At 42.5% G+C, this 12,288-nt stretch overlaps 1 protein-coding gene across 3 annotated transcripts in view; it reads left to right on the forward strand.

The window, feature by feature from the left end:
* The window catches only part of LOC146002001 (uncharacterized), a 43,127-nt gene extending 32,042 nt beyond the window's left edge, over positions 1 to 11,085 (forward strand). For 2 of the 3 annotated variants that reach the window (XM_083139704.1, XM_083139703.1), the window contains exon 6: positions 5,143 to 5,486. In XM_083139704.1, the coding sequence (XP_082995830.1) occupies positions 5,143 to 5,394 (252 nt within the window). In that variant the 3' untranslated portion in view covers positions 5,395 to 5,486. Of the gene's footprint in view, positions 1 to 5,142; positions 5,487 to 11,033 lie in introns of those variants that run through there. The other variant, XM_083139705.1, reaches the window with a different exon arrangement.
* The last annotated feature ends 1,203 nt before the right edge of the window (positions 11,086 to 12,288 follow it).

Below are 12,288 nucleotides of genomic sequence, written 5' to 3' on the forward strand. Positions count from 1 at the left end.
CGAACTGGGCCGTTTTCTTAATACAGTCCATCGTGTCGTCTCGGTTTGTTGATGGCGCATGCACGGTTATTTTTTATTGCTTCAGACTGAAGGGGTCCGTGTCGCTTGTCGGGTCAAATAATGAAGTTTTCAGATCGAATGTACACGTGACTCATTTCGCGTCGGAACGAGCCAGCCAACGTTTACACCTGACTTAGCGGCAAGACAGGCCGCACAAGGCTGCATTGGTGAAATCCTCAAAGCAGCACCTATCGCTTGTTGTTTCGGTATGAAATCTTTCTATTCAGAGCGAAGCGACAAGCAACACGTGCCGCTTGGAAGCAAACCCTCAGAAATCAATGCAACTTTTCGAACCGAAGCGACACGGCAAGCTGCATGTGTCACTCAGACTGGTTCGTTTTCCCAATAGCGTTTATCGTGTCGCCTCGGTCTGTTTGTAGCACATGCACGGTGAATGCTTGCTTTTAGAGAGATTGTGCGCCGAAGTGACACGTGGCATGTGTAGCTTAAGGATTTCACCAATCGAAGGCAGGCAAGTGCGACCTCACGCCTCTATGGTGTGAAACGTTTCTGTTGATTGGCTTGTTCCCAAGCGACGCGTGTCACTTGTCGCTTCGGTGTGAATTCTCCCCAAAGCAAAATATTCACCACACGTGCACTTTGTCCTGTCGCTTCGGTATATTAGTGGAAGACTGTATGAGTATCCCTAAGTGTAGATTTAAAAGTAAAGTGTGGTAAGTGGATCCTGAGTGTGATCACTCCAAGGAGCCTGGAATGGACCATGGACTAGTGAAACTTCATCCACGGATCTGTCATGAACTTTACATTCATCCATTGGATGACGTCCAGGAACCTCTAGATGTGGAAGACTAAATCCAAGTCGAAGAAAGAAGACTGAAGAAGAAGCCATCTTCCGGTCTAGCAACTCCCCTCACTTTGGGAGGCTAAAGGATCTAAGGATCCACACTATTAATCTTAATTATGTATCAATGTTCTGTGCTTCGTATACTGTATTATATTTCTTATATAATCATCATATTATTTATTCTATTTTATATCATACTAGATTCTATTATATGTTGCTAAGCAAGGACAAGGGATTCTAAATTGTGATTGTGATGTCTTAAATACTTTTACTAGAGCCAACATCATTTGAATTGGTCTAAGGACCATGACTGAATAAGTCAATCATTTCTGACATATCACGTTCATTATTACGAGTATTGTCTATATTATTTATATATGTTGTTTGAATTTATTCATAGTATTTATTCTTTCATTCGTTCTTATCTTTGTTCTGACCCAAATACTATACACAGAGAAAACATCCAAACAGTAAACACACCTTGGTTTTACAAGATAGGCACAAAGGTTAATTACCTCTCCACAATCACCTGCATCCTCCGTTCATACCGCTCCTGGTAAGATTATAGCTAGATTAGCAATCGACGCCAAGTACGCCAGGAGAGAGGGTGATACGTGTGAGTGGCGAGAGGAGGCTGGAGGACCTCGTCCCTCAGTGTCCCTATCCTGTCGCTTCGGTTCAAAAATGAACAGAAATGAATGCAATTTTTATTGCATTCATTTATGACAGTCGGTTGCCAATAGACACGTCGCTTATTGCTTGTCGCCTGTCGCTTCGGTCTGAATGCTTCCATTGAATGAATGGGCTCCTGTCTTTTGTCGCCTATCGTGTGTATCTCCGAAACTACCTATAATCTCGGCTTAGGCTTTCTTATTGAGGTGGCGTAAATTGTGTTATTAAATCGTGTTATACATTTGTACATATATCATATTTTTATATAATAATGTTTTGTGATGCATACGAGTGTAGGAGTTATAATGCAACTCCTATTTTGATTCTATTGTTATTTCATTAAACTCTTTCTGGTGCACTAACGAGATAGGGCATTCATTACATATGGTAAATGAACACGCCCCAGCACACAAATGATCTAGATCTGTTTCTTTCTTTGTCAAAATTAGTTACTAAAAACTTCGTGTTATTGTTTCTGACGTTTTAAACATAAAGAAGCATAACAAGCAGCCTTATTTTTCACGACGAAATTCCCTCTCGCTGAACGTTAACAAATAGACGCAACAGCCGTGTGGAACATCCCAACATGGCGGCCGCCGCAAGCTATTTTGGCTTCAGCTGACGTCACACACGCTCTCTCTATTCCTTCTATAGCCTACTCTAAGGTCGGGACCAAGCCGTGAAATTTTCAGGACCGGGAAATGATAAAAATTTCCCGACGTTGTGGAAATCGAAAATTTTACGTAATTTCCTTTTTTTTCATTTCTGAAATAAAAGCGAACAATTTCAGAGAAGTGTCAAGACACTTACAATGCAGAAAACATCAGGAATTAACCACTTTGTAAAACGAACTGCTCGGGATCCCGAAATGTCTGGAAATCATTTACCGAAGTCTGGATCGGGACGGGAAATTTTTCTGGATCCCGCACGGCTCCCAGATGCTAGGTGAGCATTGCTCTAATATTTAACGCGCCCCAAGTGATATGAATATCATTATGTGGAGGTATACTCTTTGCAGAACATTTGCTACGGTCGATGCTATACTCTTTCTAAAAAAGGAGGACATTTACCGATTGTATATATGTATGTATACGCGTATAAATACAGAGTGTTTCAAAAGTCGCGCAACCCAAATTTTGAAAATTTATATCACGAAAAGCGTAAGAGATATTTACATCGGGTTTGCTGCATTATAAAGCCTCATCCTTTGAAATATTTTTCAATGCTTTACATTATCAATTTATTCCATACACAAAATCAAATAAATTAATAACTGGCGGAAGGCAGCCTTAAAAATTTTCCAGAAATGCACTTTTCAGTGAGAAAACTATATAAGAAATTATCGGAGAGTCACAATTAGACGTCTGATGACTGATACCATGTCAATATGTCATTTGCGACTAATAATGATCATGTGCAGCATTTGATTGACTAATGACTGGCGATTTTATGGGTTGAGTGAAAAAGTGCCATTTTTGGAACATATCTCCGTAGCTGGCAGCACTAGCAGGTCGAAATTTTGTCACCAGACGCACACAATATGTGCCTAAGTATTGTCCATACATTTACGTGAAAAATCATAAATCATGATTTTGTAGCGAAATTGGACTCTTGAGAGAATCCTAGGCTGCCCCTGGCTACCCTGAATGTTCTTCGCTCACGCTTCGATTTCGAGAAACCGGAAGTGTATGTGACAAAACACGAAGTGGTCGCCATCGTTTTTAACCTATGTGCGTACACGCCTGGAACAATCTCCAACCAAAAGCCTGAGGAAACTTGCTTCTTAAGCGGACTTGTCACTTTCCAGTGCTCATAGGGCTGTGATGTGAAGAAAGCTACCCTAAAACCATATCGCGTTCGCGCTGTTCAAGAACTGCGACACCTTGATAAGGATACACTCTTGAAGTACTGCAGGTTGTTTCGATATTTCATCGAAGAAAATGGCATCATTAATTAATTCCTTGTTTTTCACTGTTGAAGCTTGGTTCCATTTGAATTGTTATGTCAACAGCCAAAACAGCAGAATATGGTCTTCTGAAAATCCTCATGCGTTCCACGAGGTACCGCTCCATCCACAAAAATTTGGAGAATTGTGTGCCGTATCCCGACGACGTATTGTGAGTCCCCAAGGAATATAGGTGAGTCCCATTTCATTTGAGTGAACAGTGGATGGTATTGTGTACCGAGATATCATCACTCAGTTTATTTCCCTGCTTCAAGAGGATGAACGCGATTGCTGGTTTCAGCAAGATGGCGCTACTTGCCATACCTCCAACGAAACTATGTCATTTTTGCGCGAGTTTTTTCATGAAAGGATTATCTCCAAAAATTTGTGGCCCCCAGATCACCAGATTTAACCTCTCTAGATTTCTATCTTTGGGGTTACCTCAAAGGAGTAGTTCACAGGACACCTCCAACCACCCTGCAATAATTAAAGACCAACATTGAAACTGCAATTTTGAACATTAAGGAGGAAACACTTAACCGAGTTTCAACCAACATGCTTAGAATAGTGTGAGCATGTATCCATGAGAAGGGCACCCGCTTTGAGCATCTCCTGTAAAAGTGACATGTTTGCTATTGTTGTCAGACTGTTTCTCTTTTCCGACTTGACAGCAATCAACAATATCAAACACCAACAAATGATCCCACAAATTGTTAAGAGTTGGTATTTACAGTTGAAGATCAATTGCCGGATGTTTTCAGCAAATTAACAATGTTTATAAAATATTGTAATTATTTTTGTTCGGATAAATGATGATAACAAATTTATTGACCCAGTGATAGCCTACATGATTAGTTTAGTGATTTCATCGGAACACTTAATTACCAAATTGTAAAAATAATAATAATAATAATAAAAAGTAGACACAAAAAAAAAAAACTCGACGAAATCCGGACGTGTAGTAGCCGCACTTATGACTCGCCCTTACCATTTCGTAACAAGCTCTCGTCAGCTGTGTTAGAATGGCAGGGTTGTCAGGTGCGTAGAAATTTACACTTAAAAGTCAAATTTCGGTGCAAAATTATGATTTTGATTTTTTGTGCAAATGTAGGGCCAATATTTAAGCACATATTGCGTGCGTTTGTTGATAAATTTTCGACCTGCTAGTGTTGCCAGCTACGGAGATATGTCCCAAATATGACACTTTTTCACTCAACCCATAAAATCGCCAGTCATAAATCAATAAAATGCTGCACATGATCATTATTGGTCGCAAATGACAGATTGGCATGGCATCAGTCATCAGACGTCTAATTGTGACTCTCCGATAATTTCTTATATAGTTTTCTCACTGAAAAGTGCATTTCTGGAAAAATTTTAACGCTGCCTTCTGCCAGTTCTTAATTTATTTAATTTTTTGTATGGAATAAATTGATAATGTTAAGCATTGAAAAATATCTCAAAGGATGAGGCTTTATAATGCAGCAAACCCGATGTAAATATCTCTTACGGTTTTTGTGATATAAATTTTCAAAATTTGGGTTGCGCGACTTTTGAAACACTCTAGAAGCAGCCTTTCTGCTGGTTGAAATGTAAAATCATCATGCTCATTGTTTGTTGAATAGCATACCAATAGATGTAATCGATATCTCTACCGTAGGAGTTAGTGGCAAGTCTCGACACCAGTCATGCCTCGCTGAATGAATTGTCAAATGCTCAACGATCTGTCGAAGCTGCTATGTACCACGAGATCGCTGAGCTTGGTGATATGGTGGAGGGGATAGCGACGGACAGCAGGCGCAGTCTGGAGGAAGCCCTGGAGAACGCTTCCAGGCAGTTCCAGGGGAAAGTGGCCACAGTGCTCGGGCTGGAGCCTCCAGCAAGCGTCCAAAGCACATCGACTGGAACATAATCGGATTCCATCGTTATGGAAATTTAAGGATTAATACATTCAGTGCTAATTATATTGTAATTTACTTTATTGAAATAAAAGGTATAGTTGAATGACTGAACTGTTGTTTTAAGTCCACTATATGCACAGAAAGGCTAATCGGAACTAGACCTACAGTTTAAAGTGGGATCCGAACCACTATGTGTCTCCACAGGGTATCGAACCCAGGACCCCTTTATTACAAGGCGATGACGCTACCACTGCTCCATCAAGGAGGCCCAACAGGTATAGTGTTACGATATTTTTAAAGGGAAAGAAATGTAAATGAATTGAATGAAAATTCTAAATATTAGAAACCGCTACAATTCATACATTTGTCGACCTCCGCGGTGGAAGGGTTAGCACAGTGCGTTGCAGCAGTCCCGGGTTCGATTCCCGGCCTGAGCATGAGGGTCCTTTGCTTGGAGTATAGAAGGTCTTACCGAAAGAACTGCCAACGTCTCTCAGGAAACCGTTACTTCTCTCCACTCACTCATTGGTACCATATACTATAATTTTTCAATACCAGAAACTGGGTAAAAATAATGTATATGTTTGAACAGTAACATGATGAAAAGTACATTCATCTAATTACTAACTCTCTAGCCTTCTTAAACCCGAAGGTTCATGGCTGCAGCAACACAGGCCTTCCATCTTTCCCTATCTTGAGCAAGATCTATATACTCTTTTCCATCCCTACCGATTTCCTTTAGGTCCATCTTAACGTTGTCCCTCCATCTTCGTCTTGGCCTTCCTACAGGTCTCTTACCATCAGGTTTCCCAACAAGAATCCTGTGAACTCCTCTTTCCTCTCCCATTCGTGCTACATGGCCTGCCAACCTAAGTCTTCTTGATTTAATTATTCTAATAATATCTGGACATGAATATAAATTATGTAGTTCTAAATTACATAACCTTCTCCACTCACCTGTCTCCTCATCTCTTTTAGGTCCAAATATTTCTCTATTTTCAAATACTCTCAATTTATGTTCCTCTTTCAATGTAAGGGACATATAATACTACAGGCAAAATTACTGTTTTGTATATTTTAACTTTTAGTTTCTTAGATATTAAACGAGAAGACAAAAGTTTATGAAGAGAGAAGTAACATGCATTTCCTGAATTAAGCCTACTTTCTATTTCCTCTTTAATATAATTTTCATTTGTTAATATTACTCCTAAGTTTTTGAATTTGGAAACTGGTTCAAACGAGTTGTTATCAATAATTAGATTTTGATTATTACCTATCATTTGGTTTCGGCCAGTAAGCATATATTTAGTTTTCTCTTTGTTAACTTCCAAACCTATCTCTTTAGCAGTTTTGAAAAATATTTTAGCCTTATTTTTAATTGTATTTATATCATCCTCTACATCATCTACAACCTTAGTGACAATGAAGTTCGACCAGTCACAAATATAGGAGTGCGTTGTGAAAGAAGGAGAACACATGCACATGCTGAACATATTTTATTCAGCAGGCTACATGGAACAAAGGAAAACATAAATTTCCGCTGCAACGCAGCAATGTATGGTGTCCACACAAAATAAAACATTTTCGTCCATCTACACGTGACATTGAAGTTCGACCACTGTTAGAGGGGATCCTGTTTACCATGGTGTGACGCCGCCCCGTCGGCGAATAACTGTGGCAATGCGTCGGGGCATGCTGCGGACGAGTCGTTCAAGGTATTCCACATCGATGCGGTGCCATTCCTCCTGCAGGCAGGCGATAAGAGCAGCCACTGTCGTGGGTCCCCTCTGTTGCACACGTAGCTTAAGAACACGCCACACATTCTCAATGGGCGAGAGGTCAGGACTCGATGGTGGCCATGGCAGAGTTCGCACGTGATGGCGAGTCAACCATTCTCTTGTCAGCCGCGCTGTATGAGGCCTGGCATCGTCGTGTTGAAAGATGAGACGCCGCCTGTGGAACAGGTGCCTTCGCACTGTGGGAAGATGTCGCTCCAGTATGCGTGTATAGGCGTGTGCATTCACGATGCCCTCACAGACGTGTAGTGGGCCAACCCCAGATGCCGTCATGCATCCCCATGCCATCACAGTAGTGGGAAGGTATTGTTTCTAAGTCATCCTTGTAGGTATGCCTAGTATTTAACCTCAGTTGTGACATATTTTGATGATTTTTTATGGATTTTATTGCGTTCGACGATGTTCTAGCCCTATTTTTTGCCCAATCTCATTTTTGGAGCCTCATCTTTGTAGATATGCCATGATCTTACGTGATATAACTTAACCTATTCACTTTTTTACAGCCTTTTACGGGTTAAAATAACCTACAAAGTGTAAAAATGGTTGTTTCTACGCAACCCTTGTAGGTGGACCTAGTATTTAACCTCAGTTGTGACATATTTTGATGATTTTGATGATTTTTCTATGGATTTTATAGCATTTGACGATGTTCTAGCCCTATTTTTTGCTCAATCTTATTTTGGGATCTTTTTGGTAAGGTGGTTCAACGTAAACGCCTACGGGCCCTCAGCGTAAACGGCTACGCCCCCCTTTTCACGATGTATGTCGTGGCAATAGGTTCAATGCCCCCACTACTAGTTTTGGAGGGTGGGAGGGGCTCGCAGTCTTGCCAAATTACTCCACAAAAATTTCACCACATGATATTTCACAGGCGAAGCTAACCTACAAATAGAAGTTGGCACTACTCAGTATTGCCATAAATTTCTATAGGATAGTGATTTTTTTTTTTATGTGTGAAGAATGTTTTGGATCTAAGGTCAGTGTAATTTTTATAGAATTATGCGATTTTGTTTCTTGTATTTAAAACTGTTCAGTCACTCTTTCATTCTTGACATCATACACAAAAGTTTTCTCTGCAATAAGGATGACGCTGCACAGTGTGTTCGCAGGCAGAGCATCGTGGAACTCACAGACAATCTTGATGTTGGTGCGATCGTTAACAACCACCTGCTTTCTCTTCGATGTGTTAATGACGAACATGGGTCTGCGAGCTATGAACTCATTGGGGTTGTAGTACACGTCCACGTTGCCGGAGGTCACTCTCTTGTAAGCTGTGTATGCCTCGTACAGTTTCAGGTAGTCGTTGTTTGCAATGTTCAGGTTGTAGTTCTCACGTGGAAATATCTCGTTCCTGCCATTTTTGAGGTAGATGTTCTTGATATTGCAATTGTCGAACTGGCTCGAATCTTTTTCTTGGTTGTTGTCCTCCCCCGTCTGGAAGAGCACGACCACAAATTCTGGCATATCGTACCGGATGCTGTTAAACTGTGTGGTCACGTCAAATTCTAAATGGTTGCCGGAAGCAGGTTTCTGCACGCACTGGTAACCGTAAAATTGAATGGGTACTTGGGGATTCTTCAAAATGTCTGCTTTGTACTTGAGAGCGTAGTTAGTTTCGTATTCCACTACGGGCATGCGCAGCTCCATGGACTGGATGATGCACTTGGCAGGATCAGGTAGTGTATTGGGAATTGCCGAACCGTCTGCACTCAAGGTGCTGTAACGCATCAGCGCATTGTTGTCGTTGGCGCTTCTGCGAAAAGTGACGCGCAAACCACCCTTCCACATGATCTCTGTGTAGTCGGAGAAGAAGCCAGGAAGCAGGCGCATGGGAAACAGTACTGTGTGACTTTGAGTTTTGATTTTTGTACCTGCTTCGAATCCCCCTGCCTGGTAGTATGCTGCATCGGTCTTGGAGAGTTTCAGTGTTCCCACAGCTGTAGAGGTAATCCCGGGGTAGTCAACCCTATCGATGACGGTGCCATGCTTTCTAACTTCCACCTGCGAGAATAAGTACGGCACAAAATTATCTACAAGTCTTAAATTTGCATTGGCAAGGAATGCTTCGCCGTTGTCTCTCTTCACAACATCAAACTTGATATACAAATCAGCTCTGTGAGGGTGAATGAATCCATCCCCGACGTCCACGTCGTATTCTATCTCTCGATTCGCTTCGTTGAGGTTGGCAAACGTGCGACGATTGGGAGGGAAGGACTGCAACTCGTAACTTTCGATTTGCTCCATGATGGTTATTTATTATATGTTAATCTCCACGACGGCAGTGGTCGTGGCTCCTGCAAAATCAACCACCTCACCCTTCTCGTTGGTAATTGCCAATTCTATGTTGTCTATGCGATTACGAGATACGGGAAAGTATATCGGTGGGGAGGGTGTGTAGATAATTGGCTCCATGAACTCAGAGTTTGGTTTGAACGTAGCGATAATACCTGTCTGCTTGTGACTCCCTGGGATGCCGTCCGAGGATTTGGTGATCATACCTTCTGCCACATTGCAATGTATGTTTAGAGTCTCGATGGCTAGAAATTTAGGAATGTTAGCACCGATGTGCTTGATGCCAGGTTCGAGCTTTGTGTTGTTCTCGAATCCCAAAAGCTCTCCGATGGTACCCAGGTCTACGGTTTCCGTGGCAGACACCAGTTCTACCCTGTGAGTTACAGAATTTTGCGACAGCAATACACTTCTTGGTAATTGAGCCTGCAAGGTAGAAAGATTTTACTGGCCAGGGGTGATGCTGATTTTTTCGCTGCCAATTTTGATGGTGTTGTTGTGTGCCGTCACGTTAGGTATCAGGTACATGCTGTAGAATGCACGAAGGGCAATAGATTTAGGATAGATGATATCGTCATGCAATGCGAGTTTCAGAAGCGAAGTCTCGCTTGTGAGATCGAATACCCCCATAGTGCTTCAGGTGCCACAATGCTTTCTGGAAATCCTCGATTGTTGGGTTATTTAATTGCGAGAGGAAGACAAGCATGGAAATGCAGAGATGGCCACAGTTCACATCGCTGAAACCCTGAATACGTTCGTCATTGTAGTAGAGGTTGACAACACTGAGATACTTTACCAACCCAGCAGGTGGCATGCCTCCGAATGAATCGAAAACAAATGCTTTGTCGTTGTTGGCTTTGAGGTAGCATATCCAATGTGTACCTGGATTTTCGTAACTGTCTAGGTTAACCACGTCACACTCTTTTTTCTTCACAACAGAAGGTAGAGAATCAGACATGAAAACGCCCCTGAAGTGCTTGATCCCCAACGGATCGATCAGAGATTGAATATCGAAGTTGGGTTGGGTTGGAAGAAGGGGTTCTTTTTTTTAAACTTTTTCAAAGCTTCGAGGTTGTTTTTTCGCTTTTTGGTCACACCTTTCCCCTTCTTCTCCATAGCCAGGTTGTGGCGTTTCTGCTCTTCTAACTCGGCCTTGTTCTTTTTTGCATCGATGACGGTCTTGGCAATGGCGGCACTGCCTCCTGCCAAGCTGCCTACAGCACCCAATGCTGCCAAGATAGCCGGGATGCTGAATATGAAACCTCCAGTCTTCTGCTGTTTTCGCGAACCTTGTAACCTCCTCAACTGAGGAATGCTAAGCAGCAATTTCATTCCATGACCTTTTGCCAAGCAGGAATGTTTCTTCTCGCGCTGCTTTTTGGTGAGCAATCCATCAAGAGCTCCGAGAGACTTAAGGTTTGCGTAGGGTATTTGGTAAACAACTCCTTTGGGCTTCATGGTGATATTATGTTATTTATATATATCGTGAAAGGGTAAGGCTTTGCTCCCTAATAGGTTGGTTATACAAAGTTGCTTTTTTTTCACAGGGTGTTATTTATTTACAGCCCCCATCCCAATGCAGCAACCCGTTCACCTAGCGAGGCATCTCTGCTGACGAGTCTCCCGAAAGCTGCATGCTCCAACTTCCTGTCGGCATCATGACGTGCGTCGAGATCCGTGTGAGTATTGTAGGCAATGTCGTGATCCTTGCATGCTGCGTCCAGTGGGTTCACACCCTTGTCTCCTCTCTCCAGTCGCTGTTCGAGTTTCGTACCCGGACCGCAGTACTGGTAACCTGGCAGGTGCATCTCGAAGGGTAGCTTGTTGATAATATCGTTCACGAGACCTCGACCCTCGGATACATTCCAGAATTTCGGAGGTAGGGTGTTGATGATTTTGATGAGGTAACCTATACCCTTGCTGTCGTTGACAATGAAGTTGCTAAGCTTGGTGCTAATCATGTCCATGATGCCCACCTTCTCGTTGTGGAAGTTGCGATTGCCTGCATTTTCTTCGCCTGCGATAACCAGCAATCGATCTACAAGCTTCCTTACGTCGTCTACCCAAACAAACTCTTTAGGAAGGGTATTGTAGAGTTTGACACCGCTGCCAGTCTTGAGCTGAGTCCATATTGGCTTGATGAGGTTCCTGTACTTTTCTCCACTGCTAGATTTCACGCGATTCTGTGTTGCATCGATGTTTTGGTACAGGGCGTCCGTCATGATCAAAATTTCCGTGTAACTTTGGTAATCCTCGTCTGTATAATCTTTAGGTTGCTTTTTGGTGATAAGTTCCCACAGTCCCACGGTGCCAGGATACCTAGTCCAGCTGTTCTTCTCGCCCAAATTAACTTTCACGTCGTCGCCCTCGAACGTGACTTTCGATTTTCCAATTTTCCAAACCACACCCTCGTTATGTTCCATGGTCGGGTACAGTCCGAATACCTCGTCTTTTTCGAATTTCCCAGTGCTTAGGTAATCCCTCGCCAACGGACCCAGCTCGACTAGCTTGTCCGAAGAGGTACTGCCTAGGGCCTGACGTCTCGGAGCCGGAGCAAGTTCGAACGGAGTAGTGTGAATGCTGGATATCGGTGTGGGTATGGTATAATTTCGAGCAGTAAGTGGCACAAGCTCGTTGATTAACTCTTTGTTTTGCTCGGTGACATCTTTGATTTCTTTACCAAGTCCACTGATGGCATCGATGATAGGTTGGTCCTTTTTCTCTTCGTAAATTCCGCGATTCTCGGGGATTTCCAACCCTTAAACCGTTTTGCCAGGTAGCTACGCAGCTTCAGGTTGTCGTCTGCAAGTTTGCGTTTCA

The sequence above is a fragment of the Lepisma saccharinum genome, chromosome 18 (assembly GCF_977018435.1).
Source record: "Lepisma saccharinum chromosome 18, izLepSacc3.1, whole genome shotgun sequence".
Taxonomy (NCBI): Eukaryota; Metazoa; Arthropoda; class Insecta; order Zygentoma; family Lepismatidae; genus Lepisma; species Lepisma saccharinum.